At 42.6% G+C, this 24,572-nt stretch overlaps 2 protein-coding genes across 2 annotated transcripts in view; one reads left to right on the forward strand and one right to left on the reverse strand.

Moving 5' to 3' along the window:
• Positions 1 to 24,572, reverse strand: part of MCF2L2 (MCF.2 cell line derived transforming sequence-like 2) — a gene marked incomplete at both ends in the record, with an annotated part of 213,807 nt that overhangs the window by 52,322 nt on the left and 136,913 nt on the right. The window lies entirely within an intron of this gene.
• On the forward strand, positions 11,020 to 24,185 carry B3GNT5 (UDP-GlcNAc:betaGal beta-1,3-N-acetylglucosaminyltransferase 5). The gene is made up of 2 exons (XM_082655500.1): positions 11,020 to 11,060; positions 20,316 to 24,185. The coding sequence occupies exon 2, from the start codon at positions 20,612 to 20,614 to the stop codon at positions 21,755 to 21,757; it is 1,146 nt and encodes a 381-aa protein (XP_082511626.1). The 5' UTR covers positions 11,020 to 11,060; positions 20,316 to 20,611; the 3' UTR covers positions 21,758 to 24,185.

Genomic DNA, 24,572 nt, shown 5'->3' on the forward strand with positions numbered 1-24,572 from the left:
TAGCATGTGTCAGATTTCATTCCTGTTTAAGGCTAAATATCTTCCATTGTTTGTATGGACCATTTTTTTTTGGCTGTACGCGGGCCTCTCACTGTTGTGACCTCTCCCGTTGCGCAGCACGGGCTCCGGATGCGCAGGCTCAGCAGCCATGGCTCACAGGCCCAGCCTCTCCGCGGCATGTGGGATCTTCCCGGACCGGGGCACGAACCCGTGTCCCCTGCATCAGCAAGCGGACTCTCAACCACTGCGCCACCAGGGAAGCCCTAGACCATATTTCATTTACCCATTCACTTGTTGATGGCCATTTGGGTTGTTTCCACCTTTTGGCTATTGTGAACATTGGTTTGCAAATCTTTGTTGAGTCATTGCTTTTACTCCCTTTGGGTAGAATTACAGATGGAAATTACAGAAGGAGAATTGCTAAATTATAAGGTAATTCTATTTTTAACTTTTTGAGGAACCACGATATTGTGTACCATTTTACATTTCCACCAGCAAGGCACCAGGGTTCCAGTTTCTCCACATCCTCATCAACACATATTAGTTTCCATTTTTAAAATAATAGCTAACCTCATGATGTGAAGTAAAGTTATTTTTTTAAATGTGCATATCATCTTCCTTGATCCATTCAACACCTGACAAAGAGCTTCTGCAGGGCAGATGTCCTATCATCCATCCCTTGTCCCCATGCCTTACAAGTAGGAAATTCTCAATAAATGTTTATGGAATGGATGAAGGTAGATTTAAGGAACAGACACCAATTCTGTAAGCAGGAGCAGGCACTAATTGCTATTCTCATTTCACAGAAGAGGAAATTGGGACTCAGAGCATTAAGTGACTTGATTGAGGTCAAACTGCTGACTTGGTGCTGCCAGAAAGAGGTCAGGTCCAGGTCTTCGAGCTCTAAAACTAGAGACAGGGGAATTGACGTGCCAAGGGTGAATGTCAGTCCACTGAAACAGTACCAATATTCTGACTCTGCAGCATGGCTCTGTAAGGGACAGGGCCTGCACAGTAAGGACACAGGGAAGCAGGTTGGAGAAAAAAGGGGTGGCTCAGACCATCAGCCATTTATGCCTAGGAACCTGGATCAAATCTCAGAGCCACGGTGTATCCGCACAATTGCAATCCAAACATAACAAAACTTCATGGGAGAGATTTCTGGTACCAAGTAGACTCCTGGAATACTGCTGATAGGAAAACCATTACTACCTCAATTCATGGGAAAGGGTAGTACTGGTACTAATTCCATCAGGAGTATCCAGTAACCTGATAATCCTCCCATAAGGAAAAGAAATTGTGAAACAGTTAATAAGCTTCTGCCTCATGCAAAGGGAAATCTATTGCAAAAAAGGAAATCCCCAAAGATTAAAACAAAAAGTGTATAAAATAGTCAAAGATCAAAAATTGATGAAAAGACACACTGCTTTCTTTACCCTGTGTACCTTTTTGCAGACCTATTTGTATCTAGATCTACCAGCAGATATCCTATTATTCTATTAATTCCTTTCCTCCCAAGAGGGTTTGTTTGTTTATTATGCTAGAAACATATTTCTCAGAGATATTGCTCTTTCTAGGATTCCTTAGCCCTATATCTGCAGGATCAAATAGGTGTTAATTAATATTGGGTTTTATGTCCTTAGACCATTAGACCAATCAAGACTGATTCATGAAATGTATATTTTTTCAGAGCACATGATTTGTCAAGAACTTTAGAATTGGCTTTTGAAAAGTGCTGTTATAAGAAAAATCTCACTGTAGCTATTTTTAATTCCTAACTAATGGTCCATATTTTAAATAATACTCAATATAAATCTCAGGCAGGACTATAACTGCCTTTTAGAATTAATTTGAGTAGGATTTGAAGCATGTATGCTCCATAAAGCAGGCAATGAGCACTTAGTAATTATTAACTATTAAGAAAAGGGTAATAGAGAATTAGATTTTAGTTGTCCCTTAAATATCAGCACAACCAAACTTAAGTGCAAAATTTCTAACTCAAATGATTGCATCTGGGCCAGGCACGTAGCCCCCATGTCATAGTCAACAACTGTTTTCTGAACATCTCCATGTGCTGTAATTTTCTTTTTTTCCTCTGTACCACCCCTCACAGGATCCAAATAGTTTTTCTCAGTTTAGATAACTGTGGGCAGGATGGTGCCAATTGTCTTTTAAAAGTTAAGTGTTAATCAGGTAGAATTCAAGATTGTCCCTACACAACTATCACTCGTTCACTCAATTTGGATATATGCTCCTAGCTTGGGGAGAAAAAGGTAGACTTAGAGGCAGCCCCTCGGAACCTGCACAGAATGTTGTATGGCCCTGGGAGTGTGAAAGTGGATATATGATCTGCAGGTGGAGAGGGGAGAAGAAATGCTGAGGGATCTAATGGCAGGGAGTTGGTACCAGGTCACTGTCACAGGGGCTGTTTGAGCATTTGCAGCATGGAAATGTGCCAGCCTCACTCCCACCTGCCAGTCTTCTTCCCCCACTCCCTCCCCCGAGTGAGGCCCACTCAATCCACAGTACAGCTCTACTGCACCAAGAAGGGTCCCAGCAAGCAGGGCCTGTCCCAGCAAGACTGTCCCTGTCCCTGTGGGACCCCTACTGAGGGTTATAGGGGCCCATGAGAGATGCCCCTATGTATTGATGTGGAAGGAGATGATGAGTTGAGGAGGTCCCTCCCCCCATGCAGAAGTGAAGAGAAAGGAACAAAATGGGTTCTTAGAATGGCCTGTGGGTGAGTACCTCTTTGTGCTGTCAGTTCCCTTCATCTTCCAGCTCTGGGTATACCTAGTATGGTTTCATCCAACTGCCAAGATCCTGGAATTGAGGGAGGCTGGTGAATGGTGCCAAACCACAGGAGCAGAAGCAGGAGCTGTAGGAAAGGGGCTAGTGTGCCTCCAATGTCAGCATTTGGGCCTTGTTGGCATCGAGGGAGAAGTACACTGGGGCCATTGTACTGTAGATGAGGCTTCTTGGACCGAAAGTTTGAACTTTTGATGAATGTGGGAAGCGTTCAGCAAAAATTCAATTCAACCAGCCATTAATACATATTCATTCCATGCAAGGCATTGTGGGAGGCTTCTTCAAGGGAACTGGAGATGACTAGGATGTGATCTCCATCCTCAAGAGGTCTGAGGACTCTCAAAAGAGTAGGGAAAACAGATCCACAGATATTTATACAGTGACATAATGCCACTGACTGTTATTGACACATAACAAACACCCTGGGCTGGGTCCACTGGCGAGAAGAAGGAGGATTCTGGCCCTTGGGGGTCATCCAACACCCACCCATTCACCATTTCACAAAAATGTATTTGAATATTCCATTTTAGACCTGCTAAGCTTACGACTGATGTGACACTTAAGTGAAGACACTCAAGTTTGGAGCTCAGAATCTAGACTAGAAATATAAATCATGGATTAAAGGCAATGGATGAGATCACCAAGCAGCAAGTGTGGTGAGAAAAGAATACCCAGAAGGATACATGTGGGGGTAGGAGGGGCTGGTGGGCAGTAAAGGAGGAAGAGGAGACAGCCAAGGAGTTGTTGCATTGTTTTAACTGCTGATGCTGTATTAACAGAAAATGTATCTCTAAAGATGTGAAACACAGCCGGTCCTTTTATAGCAATGATGATGATGGGATATAGCATGAAGACCAGCTCACCAAGAGAGAGCTTTCTGTAGCCCACAGTGGCGTGAGGATGACAGCTGTCCACCCAGTCCAAGAGGCGCCGTGCTCAGCACTTCACACATGTTACTGCTCTGTAGTCAGCCCTCACTGCACCCTTCCAGTCGGGAATTACCATGGGGCACAGAGAAGTTGGATCGCTTGCCCCGATCTCGTGGCCAGCAGGAACTAAGTCAGGATTCCACCTCACCTCTCTAGCTGCCCAGGCCTTGCATAGATGCTCACTGGTTTCAGAACACACAGCCTGTGGTGTGTCTGAATTCATGGGACAGGGCCTGTACAGGGTCTGTGAGGAAACCTACCTTCTACAGAAAGCTAACAAGTCAAGCATGGCACTATGTTGATATGCTTCAACTGTGTTAGGTATTAAGTAGCAGTTATCAAACCTGTTTCTCCTTTCATGACTTCACTAACACTTCTCTCTTTGGGTCTCTTTTGCTCCCACCATCTCCCAGGTTCTCTTGTACTCGTTTCAGTCTTCTTTTCCCCAAAACTAATAATACATGCTCTACTCTCTGGTCCTCTCTCCTATATCTGCTTCTCCCTCTGCTCTTTCTCCGCCTTATCTTCCCCCTTCTAAATTTAACATGCAAATTGCAATTCCTCTCAGTTTTCAAGTTTACCATCTTGATGCTACAGCTTTCTTTTTGCCACCACTTTCCTAAATTCTGAAGCAAAGTCCTGACGGTGAGATTGAAAGTCATTTATAAATTTTGTAGTGGTCTCTGTTCACAAGCAGCTACTGTGGACACTGAGGGCAAGGCGACTCTGTCTTCCTTCTTTGATGGTCAAATCAGCTTCACTACTGTCAGTTAATTTTATCTCCAACTAATTTCAAGCACTCCCTCCCAACAAAACAAACTGAGTACTTTGTTATATACTATCCAATCTATCATCCTCTTCCTCTCCTTCTGGGGTGGGATGGGAAGCCAGCCTGCTGTAGGAAATCATTCTCCCAGATGGGCAAAGACGCCGTCCCTGTTCTTGTATGTTCATGTGTGGGCACCTGGGCAGGCATTCTGGACTACCCCATCTCTCATCCACACCCTCTCCCCTCCTCCCACCAAAAGCCCCACATCCACTCACCAATCTCCTGACTTACTTTTGAAGCATTTCTCTGTCTGGCTTGTCTATCTCCATACAGGCTGATGTAAATATGTGATTTTTATATGTATTTATCAATGTTTGGTTCAGTTTGTATTTTTTGTGGGTACAGTCCTATGTGTTCGAGCATGCGGAATACACACATGCTGACACCTGCACCTATGTGGGTTTAGTTCCAGATGACGCGACAGGAATATAATGGCAATTGAACATTTGCACATAAATACAACATACACGATACCTGGGGGAGGGGGAATGTCTGTGGGTTTACTTACCAACAGGGTTATATTTTGCATAGGTAAAGGGAGTTGCACTGCACTAACAATAAATTAGCTTATTTATGGGTCACTGTCAGTGATTCCCTTACAAATCACATTACCTAAATATTTCTATCTGTGGTCTGACATGCCACGTGGTCTGAGTTGATAATAGCAGTACTGAGCCATGCTCTCTACAGGTAATGTATGAAAGAAAATAACTGCATGGTTGAAAATATGCTAAGGAGCTTAAAGAAAGCAATTACAAAACCTCTTAAGGGGCTTCCCTGGTGGCGCAGTGGTTGAGAGTCCGCCTGCCGATGCACGGGACACGGGTTCGTGCCCCAGTCCGGGAAGATCCCACATGCCGTGGAGAGGCTGGGCCCGTGAGCCATGGCCTCTGAGCCTGCGCGTCCGGAGCCTGTGCTCCGCAACGGGAGAGGCCAAAACAGTGAGAGGTCCGCGTACCGTAAAAAAAAAAACCACCAATAACAAAACCTCTTAAAAATCTAGTTAGAAATAACATGTACAATGTTGTATTTACAGTTTCAAACTGACTCAGTAATCTACTTTTAAGTCATTACCTGTCATTCCTTTTACAATAACAAATCCAAAGCTTTTATTTTACTGAAGTAATGGGTTAATCTTTTGTTTTCTCTCATGTTCTCAAATATATACAATTACAAAGTCGTTCAAAATATCACCTCTGTTAAATGATAATATTTGTTCTATGAGGAGGATGCTAGAACAATATTTGGAGAACAAAAAACTAAACCCATAAAGGATTTATTTATAATCTCTTCCATTCAGTGGAAATTTATGTTCTCCTGATTTTGTCTATTACATGTATTAAGTATTTTGAATGGGGAAAACACCTCAAAGAGGACATTCATGCGGATCCTAGCTCACAGTTGATGATCTGACTAAATGATCTCAAATAACTAAAGAGGTGTGGAGAAGCACTTCCTGGAGTTGCCATGCACCGACAGGAATAGACTCAGGCAGGACCCATCACCTTCCCCAACACGCAGGGGTGGCGTCAAAGGTCAGGCCAGACTGGGCTTCGTCAGTGACGCCAAGAGGGGCAGGAAACGCGGCACGCTGGCCGCGCCCCCGCCCTCCGCTGGGAGCCCCTGATTGGGTCCCCCGCAATCTGCCCTCTGCAGCCCGCTCCCCTCCGGGGAGGCGAGCCCAGCCGAGAGCCGGCTGCCCAGCCCCTGACCAAGATTTTAAACGGGCAAGTTTTGTTCCGGAGACCCCCATGACTTTAGCTTCGCTGCCAGGAGGAGAGCCGACCTGCGATTTGGGAGTTTGAGGAGCTGGTCTTGAACTTGGTGAGTTTTGCTTTAAGCTCTCTTTGAAATTAAGTTGGGATTGAAGGTGGGGCGGCGTGAGTCTCTCCCCACCGTCCCACTGCATTCTTAAAACGAACCGCTGTAGCGAAACTGTATGCTGCAGATTAGAGTTTCCTTCTTTTGTCACTGAGGCCCCCAGAAGCTCGAGGCGTAAGTGGTGTGACAAGAGATCTTTTAAAGTCTAGCCTGCCCTTAGACCTCTTGCTCTGAAAAGGAAAATAAGGTGCTCAGAGAACTGCAACTCAGTCAAAACTTATCTCCCGCAGATGAGTAAACCTTTGCATGTTCTGAACGAATGGATCGCCTGTCTAACAAATTCTACCTCCTAATGCAAACTGTACGGAGACCAGTTGTTTCATATGGAATTAATATATGTGATCAATCGTACCATTTAAAAAAATGCTCTGCATCCCACCGCATCCTAGCAGGGGCCCAGGCCCCTGGTGCGTGGAAATGTAGTCTTCTCTTCCGGATCACTAAATGTGGTAAGTTCTAGCCCGCTCGGCGGGGATAAATCTCAACTCCCCGCCTGGTTTGTTCTTTGTGAGGGGAGACTGACTCCCTCGGTCCACAGCGGAGGGCTCCGGACCGCCCGGCCTCCGCCCCGCCCCTGCCCGGCCTGGCCGCCTTGCCGCGCCGCGCCTCTCCGCAGAAGCAGTTCCCGGGCTGCAGGACCGGAGACTCGGAGTCTGTTCCGCCTCCTCGGTGAGGTTTCCAGGGCCAAGAGGGGAAGAGAGTCGCGAGGAGGTGAAGGCACGCGCGTTCGCACGGTGGCTCAGGTTGGAATGCGCGCTGGGGCCGGGGAGGCACGGCTGAAGCAGACACTGGTCCGGAGCGCGCCCGGCCCGGCGTCGGGAAGCTGGGGCCGCCCTACCCGCCGCGGGTCAGGGCTGCCCGCAGCCCGAGAGCGCGGTGGGGAAGGAGGCGCGTTCCCTCTCCGGAGCGCCTTTGTTTGCTCGGGCCTGCGGGCGGGCGTTTAGCGACCATGACCCTGGGCCGAGCCTCCGCCCAGGTGCAGCAGGTAGGCTGGGGGGCCCGGAGCTCCGGTGGGGTGAAGTGTCCCGGCGCCGGGCGGGGTTCCCTTTCCTCCGAGCTTCCGCGAGGCGGCCGCTTCGCCGCGATGCCGAAACCGTCCGGAGCCGGGAGGAGAACACCGAGCCCTGCGGGCCTCCGTTCCGGCTGGTGGCCCCCAACCTTGCAGCCACACCTAGGCTGCAGGGGTGAATTCGGGTAGAAATCCTGTGTCGTGTTGGGAATTGGGAAACCGCCAGACTAGGGAAGCTTTCGGTGAGTTACTGGCTGGGGAAATGGAGACAAGGAAGTAGGCAGGCGGGGAAACTGGAAAAAGAGACCTCTTTCTAAGTGGGGAGGTCTTTGCCACGCTTTCCTTTGACTCTGCTGAATTTTATTTTGCATCCTGAAGTGACAGAGTCAATTGCTTACTCAGATACCACTTACGTAGGTCCAGAGTAGGAACTTTTCATCCGACTCTGACTACACACCTTATATTTTTCTTTGCCAGTGTTGGTTTTCATAGTTTATGGGTCATGTTAAAGGGACACCGAAGTTGTAATCGCTCCGTGGCTGGTGGTGGCTTGGAGCTAATATTTAGGGTAATTCTCTGATGCAAGTACATCCATTAGAACTGGATTTGTTCCTCTGTGCCTTTATTTTGGGAAACTTTGCCTGGTCCCTATGGGGTAAGGGAGAAGGGTGTGAGAAGCTGAAACTGACCCAGAAAAGGATGATTGAAGGTAGTTGTATTCAGTGATGGCGCTGAAAAGATCCCATCCTGAACTTTCTGAAAGGGGGATTGGTGATTAGCACCTGAGGTTTTAACTTTCTCAAAAGAAACTTATGGTAGATTTTATATCCTGTGACAGGGCGGGGGAGAGGGGGGAGCAGCTTTTTGGAGTCAACTCTTTTCTTTTTAAAGAAGATAAATTCAATACCTGAAATGTTTCCATTAAATACTTAAAATGATTCTCCCCTTTCCCTCTCCTTCTCTCTCTCCCATCCCCTCTCCCACAGGCACTCTCCTTGAGTGTTTACTGAGCACCCTCTGAGGAAGAGGGTGACTCAGTCTGACTAATCTCAGCCCTCCAGGTGCTCACCGTGACACCTGAAGATGGGAATGAGTGTTGTGACAGGGAGAGTTCAAGCTGAAGCTCAGAGGCTGTTTCTGAGGAAGTGAGAAATGAGGGATGTTTAGGAGGCATAGATGATATTGCACACAAATGCTTTGACCACACACACATACACACACCCAACCACAAACACAAACCATCAGAAGGTGGAGAAGAGTTTTCAACATAAAGTGCAGGCTTTAGCAAGGAAAAAATGTCACATTATATTTCATTAAAATAGAGATCAAATTTCCCTTTTATAAAAGACTGATTCAAATGAGATTGTAAGAAAAGGAAATAACTTTCAAATTCTCAAATATAGAACAGCTTGAATAATAACTCATGGGTTTTGAAATGGGTCATCTTTTAAAATGGGTCACTTTGGCTAGAATCATTGTACTCGGTGACTTTCAAATAGTCAAGGTAGAGTTCTTTCTGAGGACCAACTGCACTAGAGTCTACATAACAGAACATGGGATGTGGTAGAAAGAAACTGGGAAAAATTCAGAAGGAAATGATTTCTTCTCAAAGTAACAAAATGTATCCTGTCTTTTTGGAATGTTATATATACTCAACTGAATAAATCTTAGCTTTGCAATTTATGGCACATTATACCTTTTTGGGAATATTTCCATAGCCATTATTTTATTCCATTGTGGAATAATCTTGTGAGGAGATGTATACATTGTATCTATGTTCCAGAAATTGAGGAACAGCAAATTATTACAAGAGCCCTGCTATTAGATATAGAATCTCTGCCAGCAGAAATTTAGCCAGAACAGTGTAAATCTAGAATATTTGTCTTACAGTTTGCGTATATAAAAGAGATATAAGAATTCATATTTAAAGATAAGCAACTTGATCAGGTGAGATGTAAACTTTGAATAAACTTTGAATAAACTTGATCAGGTGAGATGTAAACTTTGAATAAAGTGATTTCTTTTTGCATTTTAATGCTAGACATTCAGAGGCTGGCTTTGACCAGTAACTTATTTATCTTCCATAGTGAATGTTTTAACACTAGAAGCCAGTTTTTTTTTTTTTTTTAAACAGAAAGGAATGTTCTACCAAGTCTGCAGGCAATAAGCCCCCTAAATTCCAAGTTCAGAGCACTATTACCCAGCTTAAGATTCCCTGAAATTTCATTATTTTGTCTCTTTTATTCCTTTTCTACAACTCTTTTGACAACGTTTTGGTTGTGCTCTAAGCAAAGTAAGTTAAAAAGATGACTCCACTCAGGTTTCCCTCTCCATAATTTACAGGGCCTTACTTTTGGCTGTGTCCTTTGAAATGTATTTTTAAGTGCTTGTGGGAACAATATTGTTCTTTCCTGTAAAGCATAATGGAAGACCATGTTCAGTCAATTAGGAATGATACCTCTGTTCTCAGTCACAACAGTATTTGAGATGTATTAGTGGCCCTTAGCAATCAGATCAGTATTTCAAAAAACTCATATTCAATAAATATTTTTGAGAAGAATATAAAGAGTATAGCTCATCACTTTGAAAGGAAAATAACCCATAAAGAATATTGGCCATCTATTAACTAAACCATCATGGTAAAGATGCATCAGCAATTTCTAGAGAAAGGAAATTAGCATACATCAAACCCCTGATCTGGACCACATTCTGTCAATAAATCTTTTCAAATGATCCTCAGAAAACACTGTTGGTACAAGGTTTAGAGACAAATCAAGCTCATGTGATTAGTAAATGGAAGCTGCAGAATATAAATTACTTTTGTTCACATTCTAAAACTCTTGATTTTTCTACTCTCTTGACCCCATCAGGTCCAGATTCAAGGTTGCACCGGAACATTTTCTTACTCTGTTAGGGGATCTACACTGGAAACATCTCTGAAGCCCTCTCAGCATCCTGTCTGTGGCCTACTACACAGTATGTGATAAATTAATATTTGTTGAATGAATGAAATGTAGGTATTACCTACTTTCAGGGCTGTGCAGCATAATGCCTGGGATAGGACAGGTGCTTAAATGGTAGTTAACTTATAATAAATGTTGATCAGCTGAGACAGAAATGTGTTATAAATATCTCTTATGTTTTAGACCTTCATTTTTTATACTCTGAACCCACAATCAAATGTGTCCAGAATGGGACATATGAACTGCCATTGGACAACAAGCTAATGTGCATAGCTTATATAACAGGTTTATACCAGGTTATATTGTCACCCTATTTTGAAATCACTATTTTTCATATCATAATTTGACCTCAGCTGTGTACGACTCCTCTCCTTTTATCTCATCCAATACTTATTCATTGAATACTTGCTTAAAACATCCTCTCTGAGTCCTACACGTTTTACTCTCTTCTCCTTCCCTCCTCCTTACTTTTTTCTTTACCCCCTTCTACCACTTTGAATCTCCACCCTTAAATTCCCCAATCTTCCTTGTGCAGGAAAGACTTTATGTACCCAAAGGACCCAGACTTACACGGTCACTTTTGCCCATTGTCTAGTGCTACTGAGATCAAGAAAAGGAAGGAGGGAAACTTGAGATGGAAGGTTAGGAAAAGGGTATGTTACAAAGAAAATAAGAACAAGCTCTGGTGAAGTGCAGGTGGTAGCAAAACATAAATGACTCCAAACTTTAGACAGTGAAGCAAATCTTTTGCCTTGGGTTGCTACTCTTGGTTCTGCCCTACCTGCTTCCCTGTCCTCCCATCCTTCTGGGAGCTCCAGGAAGAGCAGCTGTGCCAGTGCCAGAAAAGGCAGGTGAGGAGCTCAGGGACAGGGCTGTAACTGATCAGGTGCTTCTGAGCTGCCACAGGGTCTGGAATTTATGGAGGTTACATGGTTAATCCCATGTCTCAGTGCCTCAGTTTCTTCTTCTGCAAAATGGGGAGATAATTTCTCCCTCATAGGTTGTTGTGAGACTTAAAGAGTTACTATATATGTAAAGCATTCTGAACAGAGCCTGGTGCACAGTAAACACACCAAGTTAGTAACTGTTGCTAGACTGGGCATAAGGAGAAGTTTGTTCCTTAAGTAGGCAAGAACAAAACTGTTAAGAATTGTATTTAAAGAGCAAGCAGCCCTGACAACCCAAACAAATATGCCTCAAGAATGAATACAGAAGGCCAAGCTTAGAAAAGCAAGTGCTTGACCTTTCTGAGACCCTCTTTATATTTCAGCTTTTTTGTTTGTTTCAAATTCTGTATAATCAAACTGGTTACTGGGAAATTTCAGCAACTTTTAATATAATTCCTCTGAAATATAATATATTCTATAATCCCTCTGTCACCAGTTTCCTTAGTGCTTATCTTTACTTAGAGGCTGTCTTTACTTGTTTGGTCATTTTGTATTTCCCTGTCTTTATTTTTCCTATAACCAGCAAACAGAAATCGACACCCATGTTTAACTTATAAAGAAACATATAACTTAGTTTACATAAGTGGGGAGCAATACATTTTATAACCAGCTTTTCCCACTGTCCCATATCCATGCTTGCAGAGTTGAAATTTAAAGTCTTTGGACTAACACTGGATCAAGAACTAACTCTAAACATGTATTCTTTGTGGAGGGATAACAATTCCAAATGGCTTGTAATCTTTGCCCATGGCTTGAGCTAAAGTTTCATAGCTAGTCACAGCCACAAAACACCTAAAGACAGCTGTTGAGTGGAATTTGTCCTTTTTTACAGCCTTATATTGGAAATTTGATTAAGAATAAAATATAATTGAGAGACTATCTAATTTTTCCCACTTAAAATGTGAGTTGTAAATTCACATTTCAGGTTACTTCCTTCCTTCTTGAGCAAACAGAAGGGGAAATAGTGCTAAACAGTAAGAAGTTGTGTTTCTCAGCACCAATTACTACAACTAATTTACTAAGAAAAGAATCTATGAAGATCAAATTATAGCCTTTCCAGTAAATTCAGGGCTTTTTATTCCTGATTTCTTTAACATGGCAGTTTGGCTCCTGAGGATTGATTCTAGCTATATTTAATAGGGAATAGATGATCAGAACAAGCCAGGAAAAAAAATACTTGGAATGTAGAACAAAATGCAACATAAAGATGGGAGAGAAAATGTTATCTTTCTTTCCTTTGAGTTATGCCTGGAAAGGAACCAAAAACTGTGTCTCACATGGGACTTTAAGTCATGAAAGCTTAAGCATAAAAGTATCAAGTATTGAGGATTTAAAAAAAAATCTGTGACTTACTGGAGGAGCATCATTAGTCTATAGTCATACTTTTATCACTTTAATATTTTGTGCCCCAAACGACTGCCTCACTTGCATCTCCCTTGCCCTCCCCTGACAGTGGTCAGTGTGCTTTATAGAGGGAACGGAGAGGGCTGACCAGCCTGGGGAATTCCCGAAGAGGAAGCACATGTGGGATGAGATGGTGAGAATGTGTGTGATGTCTTTTCCTTTCTCTATGAGGCAGGAGGGGAAGTCATCAGCTAAGAGGAGGAGGACAGGCCTTGGGAGAGGGGGAATGATGTAGCATGGCTGGTGAAGAGCCTGGGAGAGGGAGAAGGTCCAGGACAAGTGGAGGACGGCCACACAGCCTTGAGTACTCTGCCCACAGCTGGATATCGCCACTTGTGGTGATGCTGTCTGCCTGGTGCGTTATGTTTCTCCAGCAGCCCGCAGGTGTTGTAGAGAAGACAGGAATGACCCAAGGTCTGGGGTTGCTGGGGTGGAAGGCCAGGAGCCAGGGAGAGGAGGGCAAAGGTGCCAGGTGATCCTGCATCTGCGACAGGGAGGCAGGTAGAAGAAAGGTCAGGAGATGGCTGGCTGGACCCGGGGTGTTAGGGGGCAGGTGGGGGGTGCAGAGGATTCCAGATGAATATTTAGAGGTTGTGGCTGAAGAGAGAGTGGATTGGAATTTGAAATTTCAGAAGAAATGCAGTTCTAAGTGAAGCCACATAAATGACTTTCTTGCTGGTAAGTTGTCTTGAGTGTGTGGGAAGTAACGTGAACAAAATGGCGCCTACACCATAAAACAAGGGCTCCTTAGGCTTCTGAGTGTTGTATGTCTACTGGGTAAGACGTAGAAATGTAGTTTCCCCAAGATTGGATGTTGTTCATGTATCACAATGATGGCCAGAAACGGTGGTCAAGAAACAAAGGAGTGGACACAAAAATATATGCATTTTTGAATTCAAACTCACTGGTTTCTCTAGTTAACATTACTCAGCCTTCAGGTCTAGATTCAGTGCCGCTTGTCCTCCTGGAAGATGCCTTCCCTAACTCCACCCAACCCCACCTTGAGAGCCCCCTGCACTCCCAGCACAGCTCTCACTGCTCCACGTCTGTCTTCCCACTCGAGCGCCAGGACTAGCCTTTACGTCCTGCCTTCCGACTGTCTCCATCTTAATTTTCTTTGTTACCCCATCTTAATTTTCTGACGGACCAGCCCTTTAAGCTAGTTCCTGTTTTTTCTTACTCCTCCCCCTTCTCCTTCCCCAGAGTTTACTGTTCCAGGCCTCTGCTCAGCTCCCCCACTGGAGAGCTCACCCATGTTCACAGCCTCCATCGTCTTTACACGCAGGGTGCCCACCGGACCTTCAGTCCTGTCTGCCTCCAGGCTCAGATTACCTACTGGACTTCTCTACCTGCTGTCTCTCCAACATCTCAGTCAACGCAGCCTAAAGCCAAACATGTCCCCTCCTCACTCCTAACTCAGGAGACCAGAGTTCCCTCTTTTGTCAGGAATGCTTGAAACTAGGTTTCTCTCCTCTCCTTTACTCCTTTCCTTGTCACTCATCACATACCACTGGGGTTTTGTTTTTCTTGAGAGGGTCTTCTTTATTCCTTCCTTCCCTCCCCACTTCTACCATCCTAGACTAGACCCTCCTTTCGTCATTCTGCTTCAGTACGAGGCCCTGATATAACCAGTGTCCGATCTCCAGGCATCCTGCATCCATCCTGCATACCGCTGCCAGATTTTTGCATAAAGTTTAATAAATATTGACAAGGGAGTTATCACTAAAAACAAAAAGGGAAACTTCTGGGACTTGCTGCCCTGGGCACTCACTGGCTTCTCTGCCTTATTTTCAAGGTTCTCCATAAGTACACCCCAACCTCCTGCTTTCAAACACATGCCTGTTTCTCAAGGATTTGCCATATTTTGTTTTCCTTTCTTGCCTTAAACAGACTGCTTGTCCTTCTGCAGCCACCTAAATCCTGTTCATCCTCAGGCCCTTCTGATCCAACTGTCACTGATCTCTACTCCTGGGGACACTCATATTGTGCCTGGAGTTGGTATGACCCAGATTAGTGCCAACACACTGTCTGTACCTTACTGTGACATCCCCGTTGCTGTCTGGGGGAACTGTGTTTTCACATGGGCACCATGAGTCTTGTCTCAACTAGATTGTAGGTGCTTTCAGAGCAGAGACCAGAAAATACGACTTCATGACTCCCACTGTGCCTGGGATATTTCCATAGCAAATACTCACACACTTATAGGATTAATTGAAACACTGGACACTGAGGTTGTTTAACTTGAACTTAAAATGCCGACCTCATCATCTTGATTAAAATGTCAAAATTTACAGCAGATTTTGCGTAATATTTTAGGATCACAAAAGTAGACTCAACAAAGAAATGGGTTGACAGCAGGAATGAAGTAGAAAAAAATCAGGGTTCATTAGTGCCTCTAGATGCACTAATTATTTTTGTTTTTGTTCTTTTTTTGTTTTTTTTTTGCGGTACGCGGGCCTCTCACAGCTGTGGCCTCTCCCGCCACGGAGCACAGGCTCCGGACACGCAGGCTCAGCGGCCATGGCTCACGGGCCCAGCCGCTCTGCGGCACGTGGGATCCTCCCGGACCGGGGCACAAACCCGCGTCCCCTGCATCGGCAGACGGACTCCCAACCACCGCGCCACCAGGGAAGCCCTGTTTTTGTTCTTTTTAATCAGAAAAGTTTAAAGAGCTCTCTCGTGAAGAAATATTCTTGAGTGGCTGAGGGGCACAGCTCCTAGACTGAGAAGTATTTGGGGTGGGGTCTGCTACCTTCTTTTCTGATGTTCCTACTCAACTTCTGTTCTTATTCTTCTGACTACTTCTATCAGGAAAGAGAATACTAAGAATATCTGTTCCTTCTCAATCCAGATAGAAGCAAACCCAAGTTATATTCCAAATATTTGCATATTTTCCTCTAACCAGCTCTTTGTCCTGTTCTCTCAGCAGGCTCTGAAGTCATCTGTAATTTTTATATCCCTCCGTAACAATACTTTGATCCTTGCCCCCAGCTTGCAGATTAAGTCACCACAGCAGAGTGCAATGAGGGGTGCCCGAGGTTATACAATAAATCTGGCCCCAAACCGGGTAGCCTTGGTTCCAACCTGTTGATTGGTCACCCAGCCGCACTGCAGGCACAAAGGAAGCTGCACCCACAGCATTCTGTTGTGGATGGTTGCTGAGTTCACAATCATTATTGGGATCGCTTTGTTTCCTGTTAGGACTAGCATTTTCTTTCTCCAGGTCAGGGAGGCCTGTGGGCTTCTCTATAGCCCCCAACCCAGCACTTTGAATACAGAAGCTAGAGGATGTGCTTTAGAGAAGCTTTATGGCTGTGTGAACCAGACGGTGGGCCTTGATTGCCTGTGTGTGGTCTCCATCAGCAAAGCCAGGGCTGGGGCAATGTTATTTAGTTGTAACAAATGAATTTAGACCATGGAGGTGTTTTTGCTTTTGGTTGGAAAAGTCCGGGCTAGTGACTAAGTTCACTTTGGAGGAGTTGGGGTGTTCTTTCGCTATAAGAGAAGCTGGGTCCTCTAAAAGAGCCGTTTACCATTCCTAGGTCTTCCCCTCATCACATCAACACTATCAGGGAGACTTGGTTATGACGGACGTAAACAGTGGCTCCAACAATTCAAGCAGCTGCAGGTGGAGAAACCGTGTCTTAGAACTTCACACACTGTGCTGAGCCTGAAGAAGTAGCATGGCTTGTTGGCTTTGTGACAAGTTCTTTTTCATTTTTAAGAAAACAGTTGTGACTCTTAGAGGCCAACTGGGAACAATTGAAGAAATGTAGGAAAATGAGGGAAATACATACATGGCGGGGTAGGGAGGGGACAAAACCAATGTTATGGGCTGGTTTCTTGGCTGTAGTAGCAATGTTAGCAGCAACATTCCACCCGGGTGAGTAATAGACCCCATTCATGGGAGAGAGACTAGGGCCTCTGTGAGCGCAGTGTGCGAGTGGGTGCTGGCGGAGTTGGGCTGGTGGGCTGACTGTCTAGCAAGAAGCTCTGGGTTGTAAACAACTGTGAATAGGTGCAAAGCAAGCTGCCCTTGGAACATACTACTGAGTGCAGCTGCTCAGAAATGGGAAGCTAGTTTTGCCTGTGGTTCCAAGGGTTACTCTCCTCTTTGTTTCCTTCCCAGGATCTCTTGGAATAGGAACAGCAGATTAGTTTCAATTGAGAATTTTCTTAGAATTCTTAAACACTTACGCTGTCTTAAAATCTGCTGTTAGGGATTCCCTGTTACTTCGCATTAAGCCTCCAGTTCCTTCAGTATGTGTCGTGGAAGAAGTAGAAGGGGGTTTTGGCCTTCAGAGGTGGACCTTATCTAAGTGAGCACTGTTAAGACGGAGAGGAAGTGCCCCACTCCCCCCAAGCCAGTGAAAGTGATTGTGCAAAGTGTAGGCAGATGCCATCATCAGAAATGGATGCTCCCTGCTGTCCTTCACCTACCCTAGAGCATTCGGTCCGCCATGACCAGCCAAACTAAGGGGGAAATTACCAACGTCAATCTAGCCCTTAGAATAGTATTCCTCACCTTTTTTGACAGTAAAGCACAATAAAAATGCATGTTACTTTACAACCCTAAAGGTATATACACACAACACTTAAAGTTTCACAAAACAATACTTACACTTACTACTTTCAATGCACTCTGCCATTCTCTATTCTGTTCTTCCTTTCTCTTTTCTCTCTTTCTTTTTTTTTTTTTTTTAAAGCTGTTTGTGGCTTCCTAAGTGGTGCTAGCAGTTTAAAAATCTCTACCCTTGGGGATAAGATGCCTGTGCTGATTATCTCTAGACAAGTCTCACTGAGGCTTGGTTCTAATCTCCTGTCCTCCTTGGACTTTTCGCATGCTTGGCTTTTGCAGTTATCACCCTCATGTGGAGTAATCCTGGGGGGATGTGAAAGGCCTGAAGTCAAGAAGGAATTCCCACAGCCCAGGTTAGGCCGGTACTGCCTGGTGCTCTCAGTGTGTGCAACTGGTTTTTAATCAGGGGCAAAGGGTAGGGGACTTGAGGATGAGGTCTTTGGGCACAAAAGCAAAGCCCTTGCCCCGGGGCTTGTGATGTGGGCTCAGCTACTCCGCCAGCCTGGACATCCTGGAATCTGCGTTGTCCTTTCCCTGTCAGTCTGTTGAAAGCCCAGGAGACTGATACGTCAAGCCCGAGGGGAGAGCCTGCTTCTCCAGGCAAAAGGTTGCATCTTAACTGTGGTAAGCACTGGGGACAGAATCCTCGAGGAAGGGTGGTGCTGTCTCCTAGTGGTAGGAGGAAAGGGAGGACACGTGGCAGGCAGTGGTGGCAGGGGCCTCATCTGAGGTGGTACCTGGCTGGGCATCCTGACCCCAGTTCTTCCCAAGTGACCAGCTGCTTGAGTGACAGGTGGCTCCACCCTCAGCATGGTTCTTTGCACCAGCGTTCAGAGAACGCCTACTAGGTATCAGGCACTGACATGGATGCTGAGGTAGGTTATCTACAACAAGGCATCTATCTCGTGCCTTGGGTCAGAGTTCACAGTGTAATTGGGCGAAGGCAGTTAAGTAGAAAATCTCAGTACAAGAAGATGGATGTAAGAAGGTGTTGTGGCTACAATAGCCAGGAAGGACATGGAAGCAACCTAACTGTCCATCAATAGATGAGTGGATAAAGGAGATGTTGTACATATATATAATGGAATATTACTCAGCCATAAAAAAGAATGAAATAATGCCATTTGCAGCAACATGGACGGACCTAGAGATTGTCATCCTGAGTGAAGTAAGTCAGACAGAGGAAGACAAATACCATATAATATCACTTACATGTGGAATCTAAAAAAATGGTACAAATGAACTTACTTACAAAACAGAAATGGAGTCACAGATGCAGAAAACAAACTTATGGTTAGCAGGGGGGAAAGGGGGGGAGGGATAAATTGGGAGATTGGGATTGACATATGCACACTACTATATATAAAATACATAACTAATAAGAACCCTCTGTATAGCACAGGGAACTCTTACTCAATACTCTGTAACGGCCTATATGGGAAAAGAATCTAAAAGAGTGGATATATGTGTATGTATAACTGACTCATTGCTGTACAGCAGAAACTAACATAACATTGTAAATCAACTATACTCCAATAAAATTTTTTGAAAAAAAAGAGAAAAAAAGAAGGTGTTATGGCAGTACAGGTAAGAGCAGGGGGCCCAATTCAGACTTCCCAGAGGCAGATGCCTGTAGAATTTAGTTAGGACTAGTAGACTTCCTTTAGCAAGGGGAGTAGGGCTAACAGGCCACAGGACTGCTGGTGCAAAGGCTGGTATGTGTGAAATAGCAAGGGTGTCTGAGCTTTCAGCCAATAATTTGGTATTGTCAACTAGTGGAGAGCATCTGAAGGGGTTTCAAGAGCTCAGGTAGTCTCATGGTTAGATCTGAGTTTTAGAAAGGTCACTCTGTGGGGAGAATGGGTTGGCCAGAGATCTTTCAGTCAGCTGTACTGGTCTGGCTGAGAAGTGAAGATGACATGAAAGGGTGAAGAGAGGTTTAGAAGAAGCAATTCACAAGATTAAATAATTAGATACAGAAGAGGAAGGAAAGGAGGACTTTCAGATTTCTGGCACAGACACATGAAGTGTAGTCAGACACAAAGAAAAAATGGAAACAGATTTTAGGGGAGAAGACAGTAGAAATGGCATTTGAGTACCCCCATGTGCAGGTAATTATTATCTATCTACCTTCCTCTATCTATACCTCTATGTATGTTCCCCTTTAATCTTCCCATTTAAGACTTCAAATTAAGCAGTGTTATTAGAATTTTTTACATTTCTGGGTTAGATGCATGATAAAGTACAACATACAGTAAGTGGCTGAGCCAGCACTGGTGTTCAAATTGCCTGACTACAAAGACAGTGCTTGTTGGTTATAATCCTGTGGCTTCCCAGTTTTGAACATGTTAAATTTGAGGTGCCTGTGGAGTTTCCAAATGGAAAAGTACAGAAAGAAGATGACTGTACAAAGGTTACTTTGGTTAGAGAGAGTTTGCACTATGCTTTTGAGAAGCATATCTCAACTCCTTGATTATGAACCTTAATTTGAAAAAAAAAAAAATCTTACTCCTATTCCTGCCTTGTCTGGGGCAAGCTTTAATGGATTTTTACTATTAGGAGCTTCCTTTTCATTCAGTATTGTTCCCTGAACTATATAGCTGCGGTCATCCTGACTATATTCCAAGTTAATAGATTCATCGATACACCCATTTGAGAAATTTTAACTTTAAGTATATAAGATGATAGACATACTGGATGCTTTTTTTTTTTTTTAAGGTTGAAAAGAGAAAAGGGTCTCTGTATTCTGAATGAGAAGATGATAGAGAGTGGTTCCTTCCCTTTCCCTGGATTCCCCTGAAAAAATAAACAGCTGTATGCCTCCACGCAACACCAGCTGCCCCATCACCTTTTGTCCAGATCAGTCAGGTTACATATCGTTTTTAAGGAATTAAGAGTAGTCTGTTTCTTTTTGGTAACTCAGTAACCTATTCACTTCTCATTTTTTCTCTTCCTAAATCTAATAGGTTGCACTTAACTTTCACAAAAAGGAGTACACAGAATAGCTGCGTAAGGCCAATCCCGAACTTAATGAAGGATGTCAGAGTGGGAGCATTCTGATGTGCCAGTGTCCTCATCCTGCAGTGTGTTCCGTTTTCTCCCCTTTCCGAAAAAAATGGTATTAAAATATTTTGTGAAATAAGAAGCTCCTTTTACATTTTTAATGACCAACATGCACATCTGTTCTAAAGAATACAAAGTCCTATGGTCTTGAAGAAGGAAGCACCCATTTAAAACTGACCCTGAATAAAAACAGACCTGAATGGACGTCAGAATGTTTGTTAGTGGCAGGAGAGTAAAAAAATGGCAATTTATTCAGTTATTTGCCACTTGTTTTGTACTAAGCCTCATGTTCTTCTGGATACCGATCGATAACCACATCGTGAGCCACATGAAGTCCTACTCTTACAGATACCTCATAAATAGCTACGACTTTGTGAATGACAGCCTGTCTCTTAAGCGCAGCGAGGATGGGGCTCCTCGCTACCAGTACTTGATAAACCATGAGGAGAAGTGTCAAACACAAGACGTCCTGCTCTTACTGTTTGTAAAGACTGCTCCTGAAAACTACAATCGCCGTTCTGCCATTAGGAAAACATGGGGCAATGAGAAGTATGTTCGCTCTGAACTTAACGCCAACATTAAAACTCTGTTTGTCTTAGGAACACCTTCTGACCCACTGACAAGAGAAAGACTTCAGAGAAGACTGGTTTGGGAAGATCAGATGTACAATGATATAATTCAGCAAGGCTTTGCTGATTCTTTCTATAATCTTACTCTTAAATTTCTTCTGCAGTTCAGTTGGGCAAATAGCTTTTGTCCACATGCCAAATTCCTTATGACTGCTGATGATGACATATTTATTCACATGCCAAATCTTATTGAATACCTTCAGAGTTTAGAACGAATTGGTGTTCAAGACTTTTGGATTGGTCGTGTTCATCGTGGTGCCCCTCCCGTCAGAGACAAAAACAGCAAATACTATGTCTCCTATGAAATGTACCAGTGGCCGGCTTACCCTGACTATACTGCAGGAGCCGCCTACGTGATCTCTGGTGATGTAGCCGCCAAAGTCTATGAGGCATCACAGACACTTAACTCTAGTCTTTACATAGACGATGTGTTCATGGGCCTCTGTGCCAATAAAATAGGGATAGTACCACAATACCATGTGTTTTTCTCCGGGGAAGGTAAAACTCCTTATCATCCCTGCATCTATGAAAAAATGATGACATCTCATGGGCATGTAGAAGACCTTCAGGACCTTTGGAAGGATGCCACAGACCCAAGAGTAAAAATGACTTCAAAAGGTTTCTTTGGTCAATTATACTGCAGAATAATTAAGATAGTCCTCCTTTGCAAACTGACCTGTGAGGATACGTATCCGTGTAGGGCTGCCTTTGCCTAATAGTACTTGAATGTTGTATGTTTTCACTGTCACTGAGCCAGACGTGGATGAAAAAACCTTTAAATGTTTGTCTATACCATAAGTGAAATGAATATGAAGAACAAAGAAATATTTTGAAAGCCCTGTCTATCAGAATGTTTCTTTGATTCTAGAAGCCCTTCAATATAACTTATCTACTTCATTGCCTAAATTCATATCAAGGAATTTATATTTAGACAAGGTTTATGAAAACAAAACTAAAGGGAATTTCAAGTTCACAGTACCACGTGTATATTAGAGGTGTAGAGAAGTTATTAAGGTGCCTAGGTGTTAGAATAACTGCTTTTGGAAAATACCAAGTAAGTGTATAGTACAACATTTCAAAGAAATGGATATATTGTTAGACCAGGTATACAAGTTTATTTTGATTAAAGAGCACTTGATGGAGTTGGTGGAGGCAGGAGAGGATTGGCCTAGAAGAAAGTACATGAATCTGGTAAAAGAAAGTTTCCTCTTCTTCAGAGGAGATTTAGGAAAATGTACACAATTTCTTTATAAACTGTCAAATCACTTACTGTCACATCCATGTAGCTATTTTACCTGGATACTGTTGGAGTCATTTTAAATATATTCATATCTTTTTTTCAAAGTTTAATGTGAAATTTGAGAAGTCATTAGTTCTGCCCTAACTAGTACTTTATTATGGTTCTTTTTGATTATTAGAAAATGACACAAAACATGGACAGTGTCTTACTCATGGGGTCCTTCTCTAGAGAGAAATCATTGTTAATTCAAATAAGCTGATTTTAATTTAATGAATTTTTCAACTGGTTTTTAAATATTCAATATGGGTCTGTTTTTAAGGCAGCTATTTGAATGTAAGTTTACATAGAGGAATATAATAATGAAGAATTCAAAAGGAAAGATAGAACATTAAAAGCCTCTTTTCTCCATAATTTATAAAATAAAAGTTTTAGTGTCTAAATTGTATTGATTACTAAAATTAGCCTACCCCTCTCCAACAGGGTCTCATAAACCACAGACTTTGTTCTGAGTTCAGCTTTTAATTGAGAGTATTAAACATCAAATCGAAGCTGTAGTATTTTAAAAAAATCTACTCTTTCATCACAACAACTGTCAGAGGTTATCTTCAACTTATAAATATTTCCAACTTCAAAGTAGAATGAAAGTGATAGAAACGTCACCAGAATGAGATTTAAAGCATTTGTAAAGCTGTAGGTTTCTTGTAATCAAAGAAATGTGGCTGAGATCCAATAGCGCATTACATTTATTTTACAGAGCAGGATAAAAATGTGGCTATGATGCAAACAACCTCCCCTCACTACAGAAAGAACTAGGTGATGTCTGTTGTTAGGGGGATTATATGAAAGCCAAAATAGTGACTTCAGCAAAAGCAGTCGAACTGATGATAAACCCTTTGTCTGCAGAGGCTCCTGTTAGGGAAAACTAAGATGTATCACTTAGTAAGATGTCTGAAACATGCAAAAAAACTAAAAAAGAATTCTTAGTATACACAACTGGATGATGATATGTATAATTTGTTGCAGGTAGCTTCTCAATGTTTACAGAAATTTTTTGTTAATTTTTTTCTATTTTGAAAATTGAAGCTTGTTTACATTGATTGCTCAGATAATTTAAAATTTTTAACTCATGTCAAAACTATGGTATCAAACATTCTAGTTTTTAGTTACTTTCAGAGTAGGTTCAGGGTTTTTAGATCATTACAGTTTTAATTTTCTGACCAATTTAAAAAACTGTAGAGAACAAAAGCGTATTTTGACAAACCAGGTTTATAATTAATTTTTATTAGTTGATTCTTTAATAACCATTTGCCTTTTGGCCATATATATGCCCTGTGTATCTATACTTGTAACTGTTTAAATTTGCCAGTGGTTGAAAACATCAGTGTCTCTCTGGCCATCAAAATGATCTTGTTTACAGCAATACTTTTGTGAAACAGTTATTTATTTGTGAAAGAGCTCCCCTCAATTGTGTTCATCTTTTTATTTTTGCTTAAAATAGAATGAAACAGTTAAATATGAAGGAAATATGAAGGTACTTCCTTTTTTTAATAAGAAGGAAATTGCTAGACTCTTCCTTCATCAGATTTAAAGTACTGAGAAGATTAATTGTAAATAAAGGATTCCAACCTTTTAAAAAGGAAGGAAAAAACTTTTTGGTGCTCCAGTGCAAGGCTGTCTTTTAAAAATCATCAGTAAAGGGAAAATAAACTCTTAGCCTGGATGGTCAACTGACAGTTATACACAGTGTTATTGCTAAAAACTTTTTACCTCTTGGTTGGTTTGCGTCTTTTTTCCATATTATTAATTTTATACCAAAATGTTAAATATTTATATTATTTGAATTTTGCTTATATGGCAAAATAGAGGGTTTTTAAAAATAAATCTATGATTTCCAATAAACAACTTGAAAATTGTCAACAGATGTGTATTTTCGCAAAGGTTTTTAAACTCGTGTGTGAACACCATTTGTTTATATAATCAACTAGTTCTGTTTAATGTCAGAGAGGTCTGTAGTACATGATCGTAATCCTACTTCCTGTTCAGACTTGCTGCTGTGCCCATGATAGAGGATTATTGTGTCCTCTGCATTGTGGAACCATCTAAAATGCTTCTTTTGTTTGTTGAAAGATTTATGCTGGAATGTCTAGGTGAGGGAATTCTTCTTTCCTAATAGATTGTTTAGGAAAAGATGAAATAAGAACCTATCTATAGCAATAGTGCCTTAAGACACCATTTGAAAGGTCATATTTTCCTTTTATTTTATATCATTAGCTATTCAACAGTTGATTCAA

This window comes from Grampus griseus (genome assembly GCF_964374135.1).
Source record: "Grampus griseus genome assembly, chromosome: 5".
Lineage (NCBI taxonomy): Eukaryota > Metazoa > Chordata > Mammalia > Artiodactyla > Delphinidae > Grampus > Grampus griseus.